The sequence below is a fragment of the Pongo abelii genome, chromosome 11 (genome assembly GCF_028885655.2).
Source record: "Pongo abelii isolate AG06213 chromosome 11, NHGRI_mPonAbe1-v2.0_pri, whole genome shotgun sequence".
NCBI classification, from domain to species: domain Eukaryota; kingdom Metazoa; phylum Chordata; class Mammalia; order Primates; family Hominidae; genus Pongo; species Pongo abelii.
In genome coordinates, this window is record NC_071996.2 from 50,354,763 (window position 1) to 50,380,786 (window position 26,024).

The 26,024-nt window shown below is 35.7% G+C and overlaps 1 protein-coding gene across 23 annotated transcripts in view; it reads right to left on the minus strand.

Annotated features, from left to right (window-relative positions):
• The window catches only part of ORC4 (origin recognition complex subunit 4), a 92,880-nt gene that overhangs the window by 26,533 nt on the left and 40,323 nt on the right, over positions 1-26,024 (minus strand). For 22 of the 23 annotated variants that reach the window (NM_001132980.1, XM_009237693.4, XM_063712506.1 and 19 more), the window contains 4 exon segments: positions 252-327; positions 16,937-17,027; positions 17,645-17,721; positions 20,121-20,194. In NM_001132980.1, the coding sequence (NP_001126452.1) occupies positions 252-327; positions 16,937-17,027; positions 17,645-17,721; positions 20,121-20,177 (301 nt within the window). In that variant the 5' untranslated portion in view covers positions 20,178-20,194. 23 annotated transcript variants of the gene reach the window in all.

Sequence of the window (26,024 nt, forward strand, 5' to 3'; positions counted from 1 at the left end):
CCTCCTTGGGATTAGAATGATTAAAAAAAAAAAAAACCCAAAAAACACACAAAAACCAGAGTCCTTCTGAGACTCCTTCATTATTTTAATTTCTAAAAATACTGCATATGGTGTGCTAAGTAAAACATGGATCTAGCTTTCAAAATCTAACTATTAAAATGGATTTGAAATATACAAGTGAATTTAGTTTCATCATATAAAAACCCCACAAAGTTTATATAATTCCAATGGCAAAATAATGGCATACTTACCATTTAAGTGAACTTGTAATACATTTTCACTCACTTCTTCTATTTCCATGAGTTCTTTCAAAGCATGATTTATTAACTAAATATGAAAAGTTTATGAAATAATAATAGGTAAAAGATAAAAAGAAGTCCATATTCTTTTTTAAACTACAAGCGGTAAGAACAGAATATAAATAAATTGACCTCTTTAACAAGTAAGTTTTCAAATTCTTTACAGATAAAAGGTTTAACTAGAACATCTCATATCTGACTCTTTTTAAGAAACAAGAGCCAGGACTGATACAATATTCTCTCAATCACCTACCCAAACTTCTAACACAAATTTAGAAACAACCAAGTTTTAAAATAAATATTTCTCTACATGTCACATTAAACATGTGACATGGCCGTTATAAACTTCATGTCTCAGTTAGTACATTACACATCTCTCTGACAATTACTCTACTAAATATCATTGTAAGCAGTTCAAAGCCTATTGAATTAAAGGTTTCTATGCAGCATACTTTTTAAAATAACATTGTACTGCTCTTGTACTATGATATCATATATCTCTCTTCATATTACTAATGCATTCATTTTTTTTTTAAAGAATCTGAAAATGAACGTAATTAAGAAAAGCGAAAAACCTATTTAAAGAGTAAAGATGGACGGTTCCTTCCAATATTAAAATATAGGTACTATCATAAATAAGTGAACTGGGAAAAGCAGTTGTATATACAAAATATTAATAGAAATGACATCAAAACTTCGGACAAAAAGGATTACTCAACGAAGGCAATGGGACAACTGGTAAACTATCTTCCAAAACAAAATACTATTTGTATTTGCAATATGCTACTTATTTGTCACTGCAACACCTTATCTAAAAGGAAAAAAGCAAATATGATCCTCATTTTAAATTACATATGTTTCATAACAAGATACCAAAAAAAAAAAATTCCTGTTATACCTGCATGGTTTTTAAAGCATAGGGAATTCTAGGTCCTCTGAAAAGGAGACAATCTCAAGATATCACCTGTCATACTACCAGTAATAGCCCAACTGAGAAGTGACATTTAATGAGAAGTAACATTAAAGGACTGTACAGAGGTACTTCTTCACCTCTGGATCAGGTCAGACACTATAATAAGAGTACATCCCTAGATGATACAGAGTTGGTCTCTCAAAACAGTGCTTTCAGCAAATTTTTTTTTTTTTTTTTTTTAGCAATCCATGGTATTTTCTTTCCTCCATCTTCTGATACTTTGCTTAACATATTTTTTCCTAGGTTATGATTTTGTTTTAATTCATAAAATGTTTTATGTTTTGATGAATTATTCAAAACCATTTCAAATCCTTTGCTAAAAGGAATGGGGATTTTAATGATACCTTACATTTTATATACGCATAAGGAGAGTTGCAACAGGTTTATAGCTTTCTTTCCACTCAACTTACTTTAAACACCAACTTATGCTTTGCTTAGATCAGCCCACTAATATTTTATGGGTTGTGTGTATGGTTTGAAATGATAAATATATTAGCAAGTGAGTCTTCAAATAATGTTAGCTCTAATCTGGGTATTGTTAAAATTTATTGTTTAGTTTATGCAATCAACCATTTAAGTTAGCTTTTTTCTTGAATATGTTGTTATCATTTCAAATATTTAAACTATATTATGCACTAAACATATTTAGTTGGTTATTAATGTCACACTGACCGACATAACCAAATTTGGTCATCTCCTTTCCACATTCTTTGTGCCTAAAATTTAATTTTACAAACATACCAAGATAATTTTCTTAGACCTCCCAACATCAGTAATTTTTATGCTCACCAACTATTATACTATTTCCAAATATTATAATAAACACAGGTTTCACCAATATGCAACTAGGAGAAATATCCTATTTAACCATCTAGCAAATCTGTCTACAGTAAATTCCATGTGTAAGAGCATTTTCTAAGGGTGGGTACAGTGGGTCACACCTGTAATCTGAGTGCTTTTTTTTAATTCTTTTATTTATTTTATTATTATTACACTTTAAGTTTTAGGGTACCTGTGCACAATGTGCAGGTTTCTTACATATGTATACATGTGCCATGATGGTGTGCTGCACCCATTAACTTGTCATTTAACATTAGGTATATCTCCTAATGCTATCCCTCCCCGCTCCCCCCACCCCACAACAGTCCCCAGAGTGTGATGTTCCCCTACCTGTGTCCATGTGTTCTCATTGTTCAACTCCCACCTATGAGTGAGAACATGTGGTGTTTGGTTTTTTGTCCTTGTGATAGTTTGCTGAGAATGATGGTTTCTAGTTTCATCCATGTCCCTACAAAGGACATGAACCCATCATTTTTTATGGCTGCATAGTATTCCATGGTGTATATGTGCCACATTTTCTTAATCTAGTCTATCATTGTTGGACATTTGGGTTGGTTCCAAGTCTTTGCTATTGTGAATAGTGCCGCAATAAACATACATGTGCATGTGTCTTTATAGCAGCATGATTTATAATCCTTTGGGTATATACCCAGTAATGGGATGGCTGGGTCAAATGGTATTTCTAGTTCTAGATCCCTGAGGAATCGCCACACTGACTTCCACAAGGGTTGAACTAGTTTACAGTCCCACCAACAGTGTCAAAGTGTTCCTATTTCTCCACAGCATCTCCAGCACCTGTTGTTTCCTGACCTTTTAATGATTGCCATTCTAACAGGTGTGAGATGGTATCTCATTGTGGTTTTGATTTGCATTTCTCTGATGGCCAGTGATGATGAGAATTTTTTCATGTGTTTTTTGGCTGCATAAATGTCTTCTTTTGAGAAGTGTCTGTTCATATCCTTCACCCACTTTTTGATGGGGTTGTTTTTTTCTTGTAAATTTCTTTGAGTTCATTGTAGATTCTGGATATTAGACCTTTGTCAGATGAGTAGGTTGCGAAAATTTTCTCCCATTTTGTAGGTTGCCTGTTCACTCTGATTGTAGTTTCTTTTGCTGTGCATAAGCTCTTTAGTTTAATTAGATCCCATTTGTCAATTTTGATTTTTGTTGCCATTGCTTTTGGTGTTTTAGACATGAAGTCCTTGCCCATGCCTATGTCCTGAATGGTAATGCCTAGGTTTTCTTCTAGGGTTTTTATGGTTTTAGGTCTAACGTTTAAGTCTTTAATCCATCTTGAATTAATTTTTGTATAAGGTGTAAGGAAGAGATCCAGTTTCAGCTTTCTACATATGGCTAGCCAGTTTTCCCAGCACCATTTGTTAAACAGGGAATCCTTTCCCCATTGCTTGTTTTTCTCAGGTTTGTCAAAGATCAGATGGTTGTAGACATGCGGCATTATTTCTGAGGGCTCTGTTCTGTTCCATTGGTCTATATCTCTGTTTTGGTACCAGTACCATGCTCTTTTGGTTACTGTAGCCTTGTAGTATAGTTTGAAGTCAGGTAGTGTGATGCCTCCAGCTTTGTTCTTTTGGCTTAGGATTGACTTGGTGATGCGGGCTCTTTTTTGGTTCCATATGAACTTTAAAGTAGTTTTTTCCAATTCTGTGAAGAAAGTCATTGGTAGCTTGATGGGGATGGCATTGAATCTATAAATTACCTTGGGCAGTATGGCCATTTTCATGATATTGATTCGTCCTATCCATGAGCATGGAATGTTCTTCCATTTGTTTGTATCCTTTTTTATTTCATTGAGGAGTGATTTGTAGTTCTCCTTGAAGAGGTCCTTCACATCCCTTGTAAGTTGGATTCCTAGGTATTTTATTCCCTTTGAAGCAATTGTGAATGGGAGTTCACTCATGATTTGGCTCTCTGTCTGTTATTGGTGTATAAGAATGCTTGTGATTTTTGTACATTGATTTTCTATCCTGAGACTTTGCTGAAATTGCTTATCAGCTTAAGGAGATTTTGGGCTGAGACAATGGGGTTTTCTAGATATACAATCATGTCATCTGCAAACAGGGACAATTTGACTTCCTCTTTTCCTAATTGAATGCCCTTTATTTCCTTCTCCTGCCTGATTGCCCTGGCCAGAACTTCCAACATTATGTTGAATAGGAGCGGTGAGAAAGGGCATCCCTGTCTTGTGCCAGTTTTCAAAGGGAATGCTTCCAGTTTTTGCCCATTCAGTATGATATTGGCTGTGGGTTTGTCATAGATAGCTCTTATTATTTTGAGGTACGTCCCATCAATACCTAATTTATTGGGAGTTTTTAGCATGAAGGGGTGTTGAATTTTGTCAAAGGCCCTTTCTGCATCTATTGAGATAAACATGTGGTTTTTGTCTTTGGTTCTGTTTATATGCTGGATTACATTTATTGATTTGTGAATGTTGAACCAGCCTTGCATCCCAGGGATGAAGCCCACTTGATCATGGTGGATACGCTTTTTGATGTGCTGCTGGATTCGGTTTGCCAGTATTTTATTAAGGATTTTTGTATCAATGTTCATCAAGGATATTGGTCTAAAATTCTCTTTTTTGGTTGTGTCTCTGCCAGGCTTTGGTATCAGGATGATGCTGGCCTCATAAAATGAGTTAGGGAGGATTCCCTCTTTTTCTATTGACTGGAATAGTTTCAGAAAGAATGGTACCAGCTCCTCCTTGTACCTCTGGTAGAATTCGGCTGTGAATCCATCTGGTCCTGGACTTTTCTTGGTTGGTAAGCTATTGATTATTGCCACAATTTCAGATCCTGTTATTGGTCTATTCAGAGATTCAACTTCCTCTTGGTTTAGTCTTGGGAGAGGCAGAGGCAGGAGGACTGCCTGAGCCCAGGAGGTTGAGGCTTTAGTGAGCTATGATTGAGCCACTGGGCTCCAGCATGGGTGACAGAGTGAGAGCCTGTCTCTTAAAACAAAAAAAGGTATTTTCTAGGGGTCAATCTGTCACTTGAAGCCATATCATTTTTTTTTTTAAATAAAATGCTTGTAATATTATAAGCCACACTATTGCCTTTTTCAATTAACTGTAGAGTTAGCATTTTTGTATTTCAGACAGTTTGGCCAAGTATAGTGTTTTAAATATACTATAATCTTGGGGTTAGGATTAGGGGTTAAAACAAACATAAGACTACAGTCTTATGTTTTAAAATTTGAATTTATATAATTATACTAATGAGGCTAGGCACAGTGGCTCATGCCTGTAATCCCAGCACTTTGGGAGGCCAAGGTGGGTGGATCACTTGAGCCCAGCAGTTCCAGACCAACCTGGTAAACATGGTGAAACCCCATCTCTACTAAACATAAAAAACTTAGCTGGGTGTGGTGGCACATGCCTGTCCCAGCTACTCAGGAGGCAGAGGTGGGAGGATCTCTTGAGCCTGGGAGGCAGAGGTTGCAGTGAGTCTAGATAGTGCCACTGCACTCCAGCCTGGGCAACAGAGTGAGACTCTGTCAAAAAAAAAAAAAAAAAGAAAAGAAAAAAATTATACTATCGAGAGTTCTTGTCTAAAAATAAATTATATCTGACAATTTATTCAATCCATATTTTCACTCAGGATAGTCCCACAGATACAACAAATTACAAAAATAGCACAAGTCAAACAATGCTCATCTCTTCAACCTGCCAGCATCAGAGTACATCAGGAATACATGAAACTGTATCAAAATGGAATGCCATGCAAGGGACTCTTCCAGATTCCACTATAGTGAAACCCAATAAATGACTGCAAAGCATCACAATAGGGCTCTGGTTTAAGAAGCAAAAAGTAGATAAACTGTCAGTGTGGCCAAGAATAACTGATCCATTTTATTAACTGATAAATACTATGACTTAATGCTTTTGCCTTTAAATTTCAGTACATTGATTAAACCTATAGGGGTGTATGAAAAGGTGCTATAACGTGGAAGGGAACAACAAGCAAATTAAAAAGACTAAGCGCAGATTTAAAATATTAAGCAAGATGGCTGATTAGAGACTCCTGGTGCTTGTACTCCCAACAAGAAAGCACCACAGCAATGAATGAACAGCTAAGATTTGACTGGTGTGTTGAAGGGAGAGTGCTGGAGTACAGCAGGGAAGGAGAAACACATGTGCACTGACTGAAAATCCAGGAGGGTAGTGTGTAGGCACCTGGCCTCTGCAGCTACATCTCCCGCACCCCAATCAAATCTTCCCGTAGTCAGGAGAGACTTCCCGTTTTGGGGAAAAGGTAAGCAGAAGATCCCCACCAGTCTTCACTGCTATCACAAACACCTACAGTCCTTACCACAGGAGAATCCCATAGTCCTAGCAAGCCCTAAGTCAAAGTGGACAGCTGCTGGGAATTCAAGCAGTTGCATTGCTCCAGATCATGAGAATAAGGTATGCACTCTCCATCCCTCGCCTACCTGTAGGCCAACCGGCCCTGCTGCAGCATGGCACCGTTGAGGCCAGAGCCACCTCTGTTGTGCGCCCTGCTCTGCGGGCCAGTAGCCACTGCACCTCTCCATTACTAGGGGTCCATCTGCATTCCACCAAGCCCACATAGGTGGCTGAACACCACAACTCTAGCTGCACAGAGACTGAGCCTATAATTGGTTATGACTCTGGTCCTACACAGCAAGGAAACCAACCCCTTGCTGCCACACTTCCAGCCAGAGGACCAATCTGGCAGTCCAACCCAGGGCAAACTCTCACTTGAGGTGACCAAACCAGTGTGGGGCTCTCTCCCAAGAAGGAGAGGCCCCTGAGCATCCAAGTAGCTGATACACCCCTTGCACTGGCAGAGTGGCTATGCACCCACACTCAGAACCTGAGAAACAGTCCCACAATACCGTGCATCCCTCCCTCCCGCAGACATACCCCTAGCTTGCCCAGTGGTCCTGTGCCCACAATCAGGGCCTGAAAAATAGCCCAGAAGGTTACCCCTGGCAGGCATGCCCCCAGCCCAGCCGAGCAGCCATGAGCCATGACCTGTACCTGAGAAACAGCCCTATGGGCCACCCATGGTGAATACACCTCCTACAGGGTGGCCAAGCATCCCTGTGAACACATACTAGGCCTGAGAAGTAGCCCTTCAGGCCATTCTTGAGCCTGCCAAGCAGTCTTGTGCTCACCTCCCAAACCTGACAAACAGCACAGCCTCCCTATAACCCCACCAGACATGCCCCAGGACCAGCCAAGAAATCGTGTGCCCACGTCCCTAACCTGAGAAGTACACTCACCAACTGCCCCTAAAAGACACATTACCCTAGCTGGCTGAGCAGCATTACACCCTAGGCCTACAAATCAGCCCTGAGGGTTGCCTCTGGCAGACACTCTTTTGGGCCAGTCGAGCAACCCTGCTCCTACTTCTCAGGTCTACAAAATGGTCCAGTGGGCCATCCGCTGCTGAAGTTCCCAGGCCAGCCAAGCAGCAGTGTCACAGGCCTGAGAAACAGCCTCACAGGACGCCTCTAGTGGGCATACCCATAAGCCAGCTGAATAGCCTTGTGCCTGCATCCTAAACCTGAGAAACAATCCTGTGGAACCCCTCAGCAGATACGGCCCTAAGCCAGTCGAGGAACTGTATCCCCACACCTCTGTTGGGATCAAGCAGCCTTGCACCTGGATCCCAGGCATCTCCTGGGCCTGAGAAACAAACCAGTGAGTTGTTCCTGGCAAACATTCACCAAGACCAGCTAAGCAACCGCATGACTATGCTCCTGGCCACATTAATAGCCCCATCTGCCAGTGTGTCAGATCCCAAGGTGGTTGACCCACCATATGCATGCATATGCCCCCAAACTGAGAATCAGCCCAGCAAACCCACCCCTTGCAAAGCTGTACAACTGCCACCACAAACTCTCAGCCTAGGCCATTGAGACACTTGTAAATGACACTAGTGTGGATTACAGCTGAAAAAACTACACAAAGACCACACTACTGTATCCAACTAGAACCAAGGCCAATGAACCACACCAAACTGACACCTCAAGACACATTCACACAAATCAATACTTCCTTACGAGATCAATTCTGTAAGATTGGAAAAGACAATTTTACTTTTCTACCTGAGGCATATCAATCAACATAGGGACACATTAAACATAAAAAAGCAAGAAAACATGACACTTCCAAAGGAAAACAATAATTCCTCTAGTAACAGATAAGAATCATAAGGAAATACAGAAAATGCCAGAAGAATTTAAAATAATAATCTTGACAACACTCAGTGAAATTCAAAAGAATACAGATAGAAAATTAAAATCAGAAAAACAATTTGTGATTCAAATAAGAAATTAACAGAGATACCATAAAAAAACAAACAGAAATCCTACAGCTGAAGAAGTTAATGAATGAAATAGAAAATACAACTGAGACCTTCAATAACAGACTACACAAGCATAAAGATTTCTTAAATTGAAGAGAAATTGTTTGAAATAACACAGGCAGACAAGAAAAAAAATAGAATGAATAAAGTCTACAGGATATATAAGACTTCAATAAGTGAGCAAATATTTGTATTATTGTCCTTTCAGGAGGAGAAAAGAAGGAAAAGGTGAGAAAAACATATTTAATAAAACCATAGTTGAAAACTTCCCAGTTCTTGAGAGAGGAATGGACATCCAAAGGAAGCTCAAAACTCCAAACAGACTCAACACAAACAGAAGGTCTTCTCTGAGGCATATTATAGTCAAATTGTCAAATGTCACAGACAAACAATTAAAACAGCAAGAGTAAAGTGTCAAGTCACTATAATGGAATCCCTATTATACTAACAGTAGATTTCTTCTTCTTTATAGCAGATTTCTTTTTTTTAATTAAAAATTTTAAACTCTTTATCATTTTTTAAAATGATATTTTAAAACATCTTTCATCCTTCTTCTTTACATTTTAGCTGATTGTCAGAATATACAACAGCAGATTTCTTAAGAGAAATCTGACAGGCCAGAGGGAAATGGGATGATACAATCAAAGCTCAGAATGAAAGAACTGTCAGCTAAGAATATAATACCCAGTAGCTTCAGAAATAAAGGAGAAATAAAATCTTTCACAGACAAGCAAAAACTAAAGCAATCCGTCATCACTAGACCAGACCTATAAGAAATGTTCAAGGGAGTCTAACATCCTCAAATGCAAAGATGATAACCACCATCATGAAAACAGGGGAAACTATAAAACTCACTGGTAGTGCAGATACATAAAGGAGAAAGAGAAAGGATCAAGCCTTATCACTACAGAGAAGCACCCAACTGGAAAAATAAATGAGAGGAAGAAACAAAGGATATACGAAACAACCAGAAAACAATCACTAAAATGACAGGGTAAGTCTTCACTTATCAATAATAATCTTGAATATAAACCAATTAAGTTTCCCATTTAAAAAATACAGAACAGATTAAAAAAAAAAAAAACTCAATTATATGCTGCTACAAGAAACTCACCTCACCTGTATAGACACACAGACTTAAAGGTATGAAAAAGATATCCTATGAAAATGGAAAATAAAAGTGATAAGAAAGTTGTAAAAACAAAGAACATTATATAATAATAAAAGGACCAATCCAACAACAGAATATAACAGTTGTACATATAAATGTACCCAACACTGAAACACTCAGATGTATGAAGCAAGTATTATTAGATCTAAAGAGAGATAAATTGCAATAAAATAATAGGAACTTCAACACCCTATTCTCAGCATTGGACAGCTAATTTAGACAGAAAATCAACAAAGAGAGATTGAATTTGCACTTGACCATAGACCAAATGGACCTAAAATACATTTATAGAACATTTCACCCAACAACTACAGAATGTACATTCTTCTCATCAGCACACAGAAGATTCTCCAAGACTTACCTTATGTTAGGACACAACAGAAGTCTTAAAACATTTTTTCAAAAAAAGCAAAATCATATCAAGTATCTGATCTGGCCACAATGGAATAAAACTAGATATCGATAATAAAAAGAACTGGCTAGGTGTGGTGGCTCACACCTGTAACCCCAATACTTTGAGAGGCCAAGGTTGGAGGATCCCTTGAGCCCAGGAGTTTGAGACCAGCCTGGGCAACATAGGGAGACCTGGTCTATATTTTTTTTAAAAAGTAATAATAATGACAGGAACATTAAAAACTAAACAAAAATATGGAAATTAGATAACATGCCCCTGAACAACGGGCAACAGAAATTAAGAATATTACAGATTCCTCGAAACAAATGAAAATAGAAACACAACATACTAAAACTTAAGGAACACAGCAAAAGCAGAATTAAGAGGCAAGTTTATATCAATATATGCCTACACTAAAAAACTAGAAAAATTTCAAATAAAGAATCTAACAATGCAATCCAAAAAATTAGAAAAATTTTAAATAAAAAACCTAACAATGTATTCCAAAGAGCTAGAAAAGAACAAGCCAAACCCCAAATTAGTCAAAGGAAATAAATATCAGAGAAGGAATAAACAAAATTGAGACTAAAACAATACTACAAAAAAATCACTGAAACAAAAGTTGCTTAGCTAGACTAAGAAAGACCAAAATAAATAAATGAGAAAAGAAAAAGGAGACATCACACTGAACATCACAGAAATAAAAAGGATCATTAGGGACTACTATGAAGAACTATACATCAATAAATTACAAAACCTAAAGGAAATGGTTAAGTTCCTGGACACATACAACCTTTCAATATTGAAGCAAGAAGAAACAGAAAACCTGGAGAGACCAGTAACAAATAATGAGGTAGAATCAGGAATAAAAAGTCTTCCAACAAAGGAAAATCCAGTACTGGATGGCTTCACTGCTGAATTCTACTAAACCCTTCAGGAATTAATGCCAATTCTTCTAAAACTATTCCAAAAAATTCAAGCAGAGGAAATTCTTCCTAATTCATTCTATGAGGCCAGCATAACCCTGACATCAAAACTAGACAAGGACAAAACAGCAACAAAAACTACAGGTCAATATCTCCGATGAATATAGATGCAAAAGTCTTCAATAAAGTATCAGTAAGCTGAATGCAAAAAGATCATTCACCATGATCAAGTGCGATTTATCCCAGGGATGCAAGGATGGTTTAACATATGCAAATCAATAAATCATACACCACATCAATAGAATGGAGGCCAAAAACTATATCATCTCAATGGATGCAGAAAAAAACACGTGATAAAATTCAACATCCCTTCATGATAGGAACTGTCAAAAAGGTATAGAAAAAAAACACCACAACATAGTAAAGGCCATATATGACAAACCCAAAACCAACATCATACCAAATGGGGAAAAACTAAAAGTTTCTCCTGTAAAAACTGGAACAATACAAGGATGTTCACTCTCCCCATTCTTATTCAATATAGTACTAGATGTTCAAGCCAAAGCAACTGGAAAGGAGGAAGTCAATTCATTCCTTTTTGCAGATGACATAATCTTATATATAGAAAAACCTAGAGACTCTACCAAAAGACTCTTAGAATTTCAGTAAAGTTGAAGGCTACAAAATCAATATACAATAACCAGTACTGTTTGTATATACTAACAACAAACTACCTGAAAAAAAAAAAAAATCAAGAAGGCAATCCCATTTATAAGAGCTACCAAAAAAACGTAATTACTGAGGAATAAATTCAATTAAGGAGGTGAAAGGTATAGTTCTGTACAAGTAAAACTACAAAGCACTGAAGAAATTGAGGAGGATACACACAAATGAAAAGACACCCATACTCACAGATAGAAAGAATGAATATTGTTAAAATTACTATATTACCAGAAGCAATCTACAGTTTCAATGATATTCCTATCATAACACCAATGATATTCTTCACAGAGATAGAAAAAAAATCCTAAAATTCATATGAAAAAACAAAAGACACCAAATCACCAAAGCAATCTTGAGCACAAGGAATAAGGCTGGAGTCAACATACTGCCTTACTTCAAATATACTACAAAGCTGTAGTAACCAAAACAGCATGGTACTGGCATAAAAACAGACATGTAGACCAATAGAACAGAATAGAGAACCCAGAAATTAATCTGCTTATCAACAGCCAACTGATTTTTACAAAGGCCAAGAACACTCACTCATTAGGGAAAGGGCAATTTCTTCAATAAATGGTGCTGAGAAAACTGGATATGCAGAAGAATTAAACTAGATTCCCATCTCTCATCCTACACCAAAATCATTTCATAATAGATCAAAGACCTCAATGTTAAGACCTGAAACTATAAAACTACTAGAAGAAAATATAGGGGTAATACTTCAGGACACTAGTCTAGGAAAATATCTTATGAATAAAAACTCCAAATCACAGACAACATAAAAAAATAGACAAATCTGCTAACATCAAACTCAAAAGCTTCTGCATAGCAAGGGAAACAATCAACAGCATGAAAAGACAATCTACAGAATAAATGAAAATACCTGCAAAGTATTCATCTGATAGGGATTCATATCCAGATTATACAAGGAACTCCAGTATCTCAAAAGCAAAAAACCAATTTGCTTAAAAAACAGGCGAATTATCTGAACAGACATTTCTGAAAGGACATACATATAGCCAACAAATACATGAAGAAATGCTTAACATCATTAATCATCAGGGAAATGCAAATAGAAACCACAGTGAGGTATCATCTCACTCCAGTTAGGATGTCTATTTTCAGAAAAACAAAAAATTATAAATGCCGGTGAAGATGCAAAAAAAAAAGGAAATTTTATACACCATTGGTGGGAATGTAAACTAGCCAATATTGAAAACAGTACAAAGGTTCCCCAAAAAACACTACAAATAGAACTACCATATGGTCCAGCAATCACACTACTGAGAATTTACATAAAGGAACGGAAGTCATTACATCAGAGAGACATCTGCACCCCTGTATTTATTGTTGTACTATTCACAATAGCCATGATATGGATCAACCTAGTTGTCCAACAACAGATGAATGGATAAAGAATATATGTATATACACACAATGGAATACTGTTCAGCCATTAAAAAAAGAAATGAAATCCTGTCATTCACAGCAACATAGATGGAACTGGAAGAAGTTATATTAAATGAAATAAGCCAGGAAAAGAAAGTTAAACATCATGCATTTTCACTCATCTATGGAAGCCAAGAAAAGTAAATCTTACAGAAGTCAAAAGTAGAAGAGAGGATAGGGTAGGAAGAGTAGGAGGAAAGGAGGCATAGGGAGAGATTCAATAATGAATACAAAATTACAGCAAGATAGGAGGAGTAAGTTACAGTGTTGTACTATCATTGTTCTGTAACTATAGGATGACTATAATTAACAATAATATTTTCCAATAGCTAGAAGAAGGATACTGGATGTTCCCCACACAAATAAATGATAAATGTTTGAGATGATTGATATGCTAATTATTCTGATATGATCACTATACACTATATGCATCAAAACATCACTATATATCCCATGAAAGTGTATAATTATTATGAGTCAACTTAAAAATAAAGTATAAAAAGGTTAATTACTACTTAAAATGTCTATTTTATGAAATAAATGTTTTGAGCTATTTAAGCCAGACTTAGACAAGAAGAAAAGATTCTTAGAAAACTGAAATGCAATATCAGATTAGAAGCAGCAAATGACAGCACTGGCAGTAAAGAAAATCACATTGGCCATATGATAGAACGCTGAGAGAGGGGGAAAAAAAACCTGAAAAAGATGGTAGACACAGAAAAATGAAAACAAAGATTTAAGAACTGACTATTCTAACATTGGATATTCATTTTTTCTAATCATAAGAAAAAATGAAAGAGAATATTCAAAAATAAAAGAATATTATTCTTTAGTGAATACCCTCTAAATTTATACTAAATCAGTATGCAGAGTATTAGTGAATTTTATGATTAACTGTTAGACATAGTCTATGAATAACTAATGCAATAAGAGAAGAAAAGGAATAAAAGTATGGAGATAGGGAAGGAATAATTAAAACTGTCTTTATGGAGATAGGGAAGGAATAATTAAAACTGTCTTTGTTGACAGATAACTGTCTAAGTAAAAAAATCTCAAAGAATTGACAAAAAAACTAATGGAATTGAGAAGCAATTATAGCAAGGTTGCAGAATACAAGCAAATATACAAAAGCCAAGTGTTTAGCTATCTACTAGCAATGAAGACTTAGAAAAGGAAATTAAAAACACAGTACTATTCGCACTAGCACCAAAAAAATGAAAAATTAGGTATAAATCTAACAAAACATGTATAAGATCTTTATCAAGAAAACTACAAAAACTGACAAAATTCCTAAATAAATAGATACTCCAAGAACGGGAAGACTAAATATAGTTAAGATGTTCATTCTTCCTATTGTGATGTATAAATTTAACACAAAATCTAGCAATTCAATACAAAGATTCCCAGAATTTTCTGGATATGTACAAAGTGATTCTAAAGTTAATATGAAAAGGCAAAGTATGCAGACAGCCAACACAATACTGCAGAAGAACGAGGTCAGAAGACCGACAATACTTACCTTAAAGACTCACTAAAAATCTACAGTAATCAAAACAATGTGATATTGGCAAAAGAACAGACAAAGCAAGGGAATAGAAAGAGAACCTAAAAATAGACCCACATAAACATAGTCAACTGATCTTTAACAAAGAAGCAAAGACAATCCAATGGATAAAAGATAGTCTTTCTCCAATTGGGCATTCATTTACAAAAAAAAAAAAAATGAATCTAAACACAGACCTTACACCTTTCACAAAAATTAACTCAAAATGAATCATAGACCTAGATATAAAATGCAAAACTATAAAGCTTGTAGAAGATACATAGGAAAAAATCTAGATGACCTTCGGTTTGGTGATGAACCTTCAGATGCAATACCAAAATCATAATACATGATAGAAAAAACTGACAAATTAGATTATTAAGATCAAAGACTTCAGCTGGGCACAGTGGCTCATGTCTGTAATCCCAGCACTTTGGAAAGCTGAGGCAGGATTGCTTGAGCTCAGGAGTTCAGGACCAGCCTGGGAAACATAGGGAGACCTCGTCTCTACACAAAATTAAAAAAAAAAATTAGCCAGATGTGATGGTGCATGCTTGCAGTCCCATGTACTCAGGAGGCTGAGGTGGGAGGACTGCTTGAGCACAAGAGGCCAAGGTTACAGTGAGCTGTGATCATGCCACTGCACTCCAGCCTGGGTGAAAGAGCAAGACCCTATCTTGTAAGTAAGTAAAATAAATAAATACAAACTACTCTACCAAAATACAGTTAATAGTATGAAAAGACATGGCAAGATCCCATCTCAAAAATAAATAAATAAATAAATAAAATCTGTTCTGCCAAAGACAATATTATTAATAGTATGAAAAGAATAATATTCTTTTAATAGTATGAAATAATATTAATAGTATGAAAAGAAAAGCCACAGACTGTAAGAAAATACTTGCAAAACTGAAAATCAGAAATATAAAGAACTCTTAAAACCTATCAATAGGAAAACAAATAACCCAAATTAAAAATGGGCATAAGACACCTCACCAAACATATACAGATGAAAAAGAAGTGTATGAAAAGATGCTCAACAGCATATGTCATTGGAGAATTACAAGTGCAAACAATGAGACACCAATATATACCTATTAGAATGGTTAAAATAAAAAGTTTCTTAAATTTAAAAATTTAAAAATTTGAAATTTAAAAACATTTCACATAGCCCTCTTGTGAAAACTACCCAAAATAACAGTGAATTCAAATGCAAAGAAAAACCATAATAAAAAACTCAAGAATAAAGAAATAGTGATTATAGAAGCTGAGTATGAGGACTAAAACAAATTAAACATAGATTTGAAACTAAAAAATTACTATAAATATGACTATACATAAATGTGAAAATTTGTGAAATATTAAAAGAAATTACCTAGATATAAATTCTCAATTTATATTAAATAATACTTCAGATGAGTGATAACAGTAAAATCCTAATGTACTCATCTTAATAATGTAATTTCAATATACATTGCTTAAATGTTAAAAAAATTTTGCTTCTCATCCTTTTTTTAAAGTACATTAGTCAAAAATTGAAATTTATTGTATATAATACCTGAGAACAGATTTTACACAGACTACTTAGCATTGAAATTAATTACTTTCAAAAGTTAACACCCATAATTTGTCTCCTATATTGCATAAAGGATATCAAAGAAAAGAGTAAAGGGAAATAAAAAGAATATCTTTTTGAGGTACCTAAGCAAATATGATAAAGAGGGAAAGGAGACAAGAATGATATAAGATGTGAGCATGCACTGAAAAACTGTGTAAGTTAGGGTTAAACAATAAATAGTAATGATGTAGGAAAAATAAAAAGAATGCATGATATGATAGTTCCCTAACCTATAACAAAGGGAAAAACCCTACCTTGCAGTGTTGATGTAAAGAATAAATGAGAGAACATAATAAAAAGACACATAGTACATGCTCAATAAATGCTATTTTCTTTTTCCACTGGAAATCTCTACTTCTTTAAGGACAAAAGACCATGTTGGAACAAACATCAATTGACAATTTTTCACTAGGAGGACAAATAAGGGGGAAAAAGGTCTGCCACACTCAAATATACCACCCTAAGTTTATAAAGTTTTACATGTCTTCTATGATTAAAAAAGAAAAAAACAAAAAAGTAAAATGTTACAAAATAATGAAAAGTATTTTCAGTATTATATAAAATAAGATTTATATATAAGAATTTATTTATTCTTATATAAAATAAGAATCATCACATGCCAAAAAACACCAGAAATCAACAGCTTTTACCATAGTTTTTCCTGATCCTCGGGGTCCGATAATAAGGACAGAGTTACTCTCTCCATGGAGAGCGGTTCTTTTCAGCAGCTCACTTAAGTGTCTAAAATGATATAAATAGGACAAAATTTTAAAAATGAAGCTGGAATACTTTGTTAGGTTGTAGTTTTTAAAAGGCATATTTGAATATGCACAGAAATTTCCTCTCTTCTCTTCCTCTGGGTACTTGGCCTAGCCTCTGAATGGTCCTAAAATAGAAAAATACAAAAGAAATAGTAGGGCAGTATTGATTCTCTGAAATCTTCAGGTGAAAACATAGTCAGATTGGAATATATTGATTTATATGATCGTAGGGGACAAGGGACAATAGCGGCAACTCTCAGGACCCTTGGATTCAAATCTCTTTTCCTACTAATACTCTGGACTTTTACTCCATAGCTGGCTGCTGGGTATTAAAGGGCAAGATGGTTAGAATTCTCTCCACAGTATCAGATAACAGAAACAAAATAAAATTGAAAGTTAAAGTGCTATCACATTATGGAAATATTTGTATCTGCTCCTGCTTCATGCTATGTGGTGTTTCTATTCACAAAGCAAAATTTTTTATTTCTATAAAAGTGTTGGTTAGCTTTATTTAATATCAAATTTGTACAATTTTTGCAAAACCTGGAAGGCATCTGTAAGTAGGTCCATAACAGTCAAGAGGACAGCTAGACTTACTTGTATTGTACTTGCACTCCAAATAGGTTACTATGTGGACTCTGATGACAAAATCTTTCACGTAAAATTCTTTGTACCTGATGAAAATAAAGTGAATAAATATAAATAAAAATATTACACGATATAAAAAATGAATAAGAAAGCACATTTACAATAGTCAGAATTAGGTATTAATGAATCAATTCAACCCTCCCTAAATTCTTATCCTCTAGAGTTCTGGCACCATTTTCATACGTTAAAAAATTAATGGTTTTCTTACCTATCTCAAGTCCCATAGGAAGAATGAGAATTTAGTTGTGAAGGTTTCAACAAGAGGGAGAATCACTGACTTTAGCTATATTAGCAACTTAAGGGCCGTTGTAATGCATGTGAACGAGTTAAGAAAAAAATTCTTATAAGGAGCTATATTTCGAGTTCATCTTAGAACAAAGGCCTTAGACTTAGTCATGAAAAATTATGTCAGATAATCTACCATACTCTTTAAAAAGATGGACCATTAAAGTCATTCCTTTTTTGGATCTGCAGCTAATACAGAGGTCTTTCAAGGACAACAACCTGAGGGTGCTATCTCAGATTTGGCCCCATGAACTGGAATAAAAAGGCTCCAAGAATATTTGCTTCTCCTAGACTGACAGCATGGAATTAATCCTTCAAGTACCAAAGAAGTAAATCTGAGTTCTTGTCCCATGTACCAAAGAAGTAAATCTGAGTTCTTGTTCCATGTACAGAGGCAAAGCAAAGAAAATGATTCATTAGGGACAAAACAATACATACTTGTTCATTATTGAGGAAGTTAAAGAGTAAGGACATTGGCTCCAGAAGAGTCTATTATATGAATTTTAAAAGGTTAAGTCTGTTCTAAATTTTAATTTATCTATAAAATAGGGACAATAACATCTTATGGCAGGCTTGTTTTAAAGATTAAAAAAGGGGGCTGGCCGCTGTAGCTCACGTCTGTAATCCCAACACTTTGGGAGGTCGAGATGGGCAGATTGCTTGAGGTTAGGAGTTCAAGACCAGCATGGCCAACATGGTTGAAATCCCTTCTCTAATAAAAATTCAAAAATTAGCCAGACATAGTGGCGGACACCTGTAATACCAGCTACTTGGGAGGCTGAGGCAGGAGAATTGCTTGAACCCAGGAGGCAGAGGTTGCAGTGAGCCAAGATTGCACCACTGCACTCCAGCTGGGGCAACAGAGCAAGACTTAGTCTCAAAAAAAAAAAAAAAAAAAGGTTTAAAAAAGGCAATTATTTGTAACACAGATAGGCTTTGTACAGGTAATAGCTAATATCTGTAAAAATACATAAAAGAACATATATATGCCTCAACTAATCATAATGTGTATTCCTCTACCTAGATGAGATCAAAAGAAAAAACTCAAACCTTTCCTTAAAAAAAAAAACCCAGAAAACATCATTAAAATATCTTAGAGGCAGTAACGGGGTATAAAATATAAGCTAGATAAAGCTACAGTGACTAGTCAGAAGGTTCACAAATCCCAAAGTGATCTGGCATGGAAGTTAAATAGGTATACACATGTATTGATATTAAGTCAGCTGTACATGGAGGATTCGTGCACTTTACATACAAAGGTACGTAAAGCATATTTCAGTTAAAAATTTTTTTTTAGAAATAAGAGTTAAACTACTTCCTTCAAAAAGAAAGCCAAGTCTTATAAAGGAATACCAGTAACATTTAATTTTTATTTAAAAACTACATGTAGTTCAGGTCAAGCTAGATAAATACAAATGCCAGGGTAGAAATACCATGCTCATTTCCTTAGTAGTCGATAAGCTTCTTAAGAGACATACAGATAGATGCTCAGCACTTGGAATACAGTATGCACTTCTTATAACATTCATTATAAAAACACTCAACAGATGAGGAAACGTAACGGAACTTCCTCAACTTAATAAAGGGCATCTACAAAAAAATCCTACAGCTAACATCATATATAACAGTGAAAGACTGAATGCTGTTTCTCTAAGATGAAAACATAGACAAGAATGTCCATTCTTCCCATTCCTATTCAACATTTTAAAGAAAGTTCAAGCCAGGGCAATTAGGCAAGAAAAGGAAAAAAAAAAAAAGGCATCTAAATTGGAAAGAAAAAAGTAAAAGCTAGAATTCTGACTACCCAGACTTAATAAGGATAAAATTAAATTATAGTATAAAACACTAATATTAAAAAAATATGTATGAACTGACAAAAAGGGTAAAGAACAATCATAACAACAAAATCTGTTGGTCCACATTTAATTTTGACAGAGTTCGGAAAATTTTGCTTCCAGATGATTGTTCTTACGACCTTGTGCTGGTATCTCCTTAAGGTCTCGTACTGATATCTCCTTAAGGTTAGAAAGAGTGATTCTTCCTAAATGCTAAAGGGAAAATTCAAGTTAAGAAGATAACTATTTCTCTGAACAGCTTTACAGGGTAAAAGATCTTGAGATTAATGAAAATACATACTAACCTGTGAAAGGCACTCTGTGTGAATTAAGCTGTTATTCTTTGATTTACGACTGCTCATTTCAACAAATTCAAATCCTTTAAAAAAAATTGGCATAAATATTATAAACATAGTGACTTAAAGAGATTACTTACGAATTTACTGTTCTAGAATTAAAATAAACACAAGTTTTTAAACGTAAAAAATGCTCAAACCCTAAGACCTTCAAAATCTTCGATGGCTTCATTTTGTCCAAGTACAGGCTTATTCAACACTCTCATACCCCACTTTAGGCACACTTTGTTTTACTGTGCTTTGTTTTAATGTGCTTCGCAGACGGTGCATTTTTTTTAAAAAGTAAATTGAAGGTTTGTAGCAACTCTGTGTCCAACAAGTTGATAGGCACCATTTTTCAAACACCATGTCCCCATTTTGTGTCTGTCAGCATTTTTTAGCAATAAGGTATTTTCAAATTAAGGTATGTACATTTTTTAGACATGCTACTACTGCACACTTAGTAGACTAGTATACTGTAAATATAAATTTTATATGCACTGAGAAAAGTTTTGGGTGATGCGCTTTATTGTGATATTTGCTTCACTGCAATGGTCTGGAACTGAACCTACAATACCTCCAGGCCTGTATGTGGTTCTTACAGCTACTCCTCCCTTTCGATTAAATCTTCTATTCACCTTCCCTTTCTTCCTTTTTCTTTTTTTTAACTTACATGCTTCCTTTATGATTCTCCCACCCATATATCCCACAGGATCATCCCTTATAGAAAACCTTCCCTTTCTTGCTCCACTCACCAACCATACACAAATAATCATTACAGACTAGGTTAAATGCCTCTCCCTTAAACACTCATAAGTACCTGTATTTTGCTTTATTATTGAATTATTTTAAACAAAATTGTCTGTTTAATTGCTAGTGTTTCCAAATTGAGATTTTTTGTATTCCAAGCATTGTAGCATAATGCCCAAAACAAAGTTGGCAATGAATAACTGGAATGAAAAAAAAATTAATGAAAAAATTATAATTTTTGTAAAATTCTCAAGTGTACCATACTCATAGACAAATGAGTGTACCATACTCATAGACTCATGACTAAAGACCTAATTTTCTTAGCACTGATTTCCTATAGAAGTAAACTTTAACAGATAGACAGTAACAGCTTAAGCAGTGTTTACTTAGGTATCAGGAATTGTTACCAATGCTTTGCATTTATCAACTCATTTAATCCTCAAAACTATCATGTGGAATAACTACTATTATAATCCTCTTTTAAAGTTAGAAGACACAGATAGGCTAAGTATGTTGACCAAAATCAAACAGTATATAAATGGAAGAGCCAGGATTTGGATCCAACCAAGTTAACCACTTTTTTAAAAAAGTGTACTCTGGTCTCATCTAATCTCCAGAAGGAACACAGCTTTGCTGACACCCTGAATTTAGCCCACTGAAAGACATTTTGGAACTTTTTTACTGCCAGAACTCATAAAACTCAAAAAAAAGCTGACCTATCATCAAATCACCAATGATTAACATTATAATAATGCAAGAATGACAGCAGCAAGATGAAATAGGAGGCCCTTCAGCTTGTGTCCCCAAATAGCAACAATAATTTCACAGCCACCCACGGACAAAACTGTCTTTGTGTTAGCCTTGAGATTCAGGCAGGCGTCTGTGAAACCCCAGTGGGGCCCAAGACCTGGAAAAGTCAATTTGAGGGCAGATCTTCATTCACATGACAGATTCCCCAACTGTGGTCCAGGCTTCAGACTTGGAAAGGGTCCTGTCCTCCTGATAGGACCTTGTTACCATGTGCTGTAGCAGGATATGAACCCTATCCGGTCCCTTGGTGGACTGGACTTTTTCTAGGACCTCGGTCTGTACAGCGGATGAAGATATGCAGAGAAAAGACCTGTTACCAGGTGTGTGGATGGTTTGGCTTTCTCTGGGAACCTGGGACGGCTCCTAATGGATCACTGAGTAGAAACAGGCAGTACTGCCTAGTCCACAGCTGAGTGGGACTGGATCTAAGTTACAGTGTTGCTTCAGGGCCTACAGTCAAGACTTAGGTCTTCAGGCCTAAGGTGTCACAAACCTGCATGTCTCCCTTCAGGTCCTTAGGTTGGCAGCCCTGCTGTACTGAGGGGCTGGAGCCACTTTTCAGGGGTGTTTCAGGGACTGATGAGGGACCTAGGTCAGGTGGCCTGTGTGTAGAGCTATGGACAGCCCCATCTCCCTCCAGGATGCTGGGTAGGCAGAACTGCTCTCTGACCACAGCTGAGAGGGGCTTATGCCAAGATTCAGGGTCATTTCAGGACCTGCTATGGGACTAAAATCTGCCTGCCTGTCCTGAGGACACGGAGGGATGTATCTCCTGACTATAGGAGGATTTCTGTGCAGTATTTCTGTAAGACTGTGGCTGAGTGGAGCTGGATCCCCGATTCAGAGCTTTTTCAGCATATGCTATGGGACAGAGATTGGCAAGTCTGTACTGATGGCACAGACAGGTGAGTCTCCTAGCAGTTCCTTGTGCAGGCAGGGTTGCTCTCAGGCTGCAACCAAGAGTGGCAGGAGCTGAGCTTCAGGGCTGTTTCAGTATCTAATGCAGGACCAAGTTCAGAAAGCATGACCCAGGGATTCAGACAGTTTTGTCTTCTTGTGGGTCCTTGAACTGATCTCAGACCATAGACAAGTTAAAGTGTCTTATCAGGGTCCGCAGTTGAGACTGAGGACAGTGGACTTATTTTCTGAGGTACCAGTGTGTATGACTTTTCCTGGGCCTCTTGGTGAATAGTTTCGGTAGCAGGCCAATATCCTTGATGAATATAGTTGCAAAAATCCTCAACAAATACTGGCAAATCTAATTCAACAGCACATTAGATCAATTACCATGATCAAGTGGGATTTATCTTTGGAATGCGAAGACGGTTCAACATATGTAAAACTATAAATGTTATATAATGCATTAACAGAATGAAGGACAAAAATCACATGACTGACTCAACAGATACAGAAAAAGCTTCTAACAGAATTCAATATTCCTTCAGGATTAAAAACTCTCAATAAATATATTAGGTATAAAAGGAATATACTTCAACACAATAAAGGCCATATATAACAAACTCACAGCTAACATCGCACCCAAAGGTAAAAAGTTGGAAGCTTTCTATCTAATATCAAGAACAGGACAAGAATGCCCACTTTGGCCATTTATATTCAATATAGTACTGCAAGTCCTAGCCAGAGGAATTAGGTAAGAAAAAATAAATAAAAGGCAACCAAATCAAAAAAGAGAGTTAAATGGTCTGTTTGCAGATAACATAATTTTATATAGAGAAAACCCTTAAGACTCTACCAAAAAACTGTTAGTACTAATACATACAGTAAAGTGGCAAGATACAAAATCAACATACAAAAATCAATAAGATTTCTCCACACTAATAACTATTTGATAAAATTAAAAACCAGTCCTAATTACAATAGCATCAAAAACAAATTAAAAAGAAATGTAACAAAAGAGGTGAAAGGTCTGTCACTGAAAACTATACAATATTGATGAAAGAAAGTGAAGACACAAATAAATGGAAAGATACTCCATGTTCACGGACTGAAAGAATCAATGTTATTAAAATGTCCCTACTACTCGAAGTGAAGGTTCAAAGTAATCCATATCAAAATTCTAATAACATTTTTCATAGAAATAGAAAAAAATCCTAAAATTCATATGGACCCACAGAGACATTTAATAGCTAAGACAATCATGAGCTAAAAAACAATGCTGGAGGTATCAGACTACCTGATTTCAACACCTAGTGCAAAACTAACATAATTCAAAACAACATGGTTCTGGCATAAAAACAAACATACAGACCACCAGAATAGAGAGCCGAGAAATAAATCCATACTTTTACAGTCGACTTACGTTCAACAAAAGTGCCAAGAACACACAACGGAGAAAGGACAGTCTCTTCAAGAAATGGTGTTAGGAAAACTGGATATCCACAGGCAGAAGAATGAAATTGAACCCTTATTCCACACCATATACAAAGATCAACTAAAAATGGATTAAAGACAAACATAAGACCTGAAACATAGGGGAAGAAAACACAGGGGAAACACTTTTTGACACTGGACTCGGCAAAGATTTTTTTTGGATATGACTCCAAAAGCACAAGCAAGAATAATGAAAACAGACATAAAACTAAAAAGCTTCTACAAAGCAATCAATCAACAGAGTGAAGAGACAACCTTCAGAATAAGTGAAAATATTTGCAAATCTTACATCTGATAACAGATTAAAATCCAAAATATGTAGTCGGTCCTCATCAGCAGGATGAGGTAAGAAAAAATAAATAAAAGGCAACCAAATCAAAAAAGAGAGTTAAATGGTCTGTTTGCAGATAACATAATTTTATATAGAGAAAACCCTTAAGACTCTAAGGGTTAAGAGAGTCTTAAGACTTAAGAGAGGGAAAATTAAAAGGGGAAAAAAAATGCAACAATAAAAATTAATACAAATTTAAAAAACAATACATTATAATAGCTATTTACAAAGCACTTACACTGTATTAGAAATTATAAGTAATCTACAGATGATTTAAAGAATATGGGATATGTGTAGGTTATATGCAAATACCATGCCAATTTATAGAAGGGACTGGAGCATCTACAGATTTTGGTATCTCAGGGGAGTCCTGGAACCAGTTTCCTGTGGATACAGAGGGATGACTGTATAAGGAACTAAAAAAAAAACAAAAAAACAAAAAAAACTCAATAGCAGGGAAACAACCCAATTTAAAAAATGGTCAAAAAGATTTCTCACAGGACATAAAAACGTCATACAGGTTATTTGAGAAAATTCTCAGTGTTACTCATTTTCAGGGATTTTCAGGGAAGTACAAACAAAACCACAATGAGATAACATTTCACACCTGCTAGGAAGGCTATTGTCAAAAAAGGCAAAAGATGATGAGTGTTGTTGAGGATTATGAAAAAAAGGAAACCCTTGTACACTGTTGGTAAAAATGTAAATTAGTATAATCATTATGGAAAACAGTATGGAGGTTCTTGAAAAAATTAAAAGTCAAATTACATAATCCGGTAATCCCACTCCTGAATATCCATCAATATATACAAAGGAAATGAAATCAATATGTCAAAGATATATCCTCACTCCCATATACATGCCAGAATTATTCACAGCCAAAATACGGAATCAACCTAAGTGTCCATCAATGGATGAAAAGATAAAGAAGATGTGGTATATATACACAACGGAACACTAACTCAGCCTTAAACAAAAAAGAAATCCTGTCATTTGCAGCAACATAGATGCATCTGGGAGATATTATGTTAGCTGAAATAAGCCAGGCACAGAAAGACAACTACATAATCTAATTTATACAGTAGTCTCTCCTTACCCATGGGAGATGAATTCCAAGGTGCCCCTCGGATGCCTGAAATCATGGATAGTACCCAACTCTCTCTATATACTATGTTCTTTTAATCTGATAACCTAGATGGCTACTGAGTGATTATGGGACACATACAATACACAGCATGGATACGCTGGACAAAGAAATTATGTATGTCCCAGGCAAGATAGAGCAGGACACTGCAAGATTTCATCACACTACTCAGAGTGGCATGCAATTTAAAACTCATGAATTATTTATTTCTGGAGTTTTCCATTTAATATTTTGGAACTTCAGCTGACCAAAAGTAACTGAAACAATGGAAAGTGAAACTGAGGATAAGGGAGGGACTACAATAGGTGGAACCTCTAACAGGGGAACTCATAGAATGAAAGCAGATTTTAAATTTTCTTACTACAGAAAAATTGTATGTAAGGTAACGGATATGTTAATAGGCTTAATTTTGTCATTCCACAATGTATACATGTATTAAAACATCATG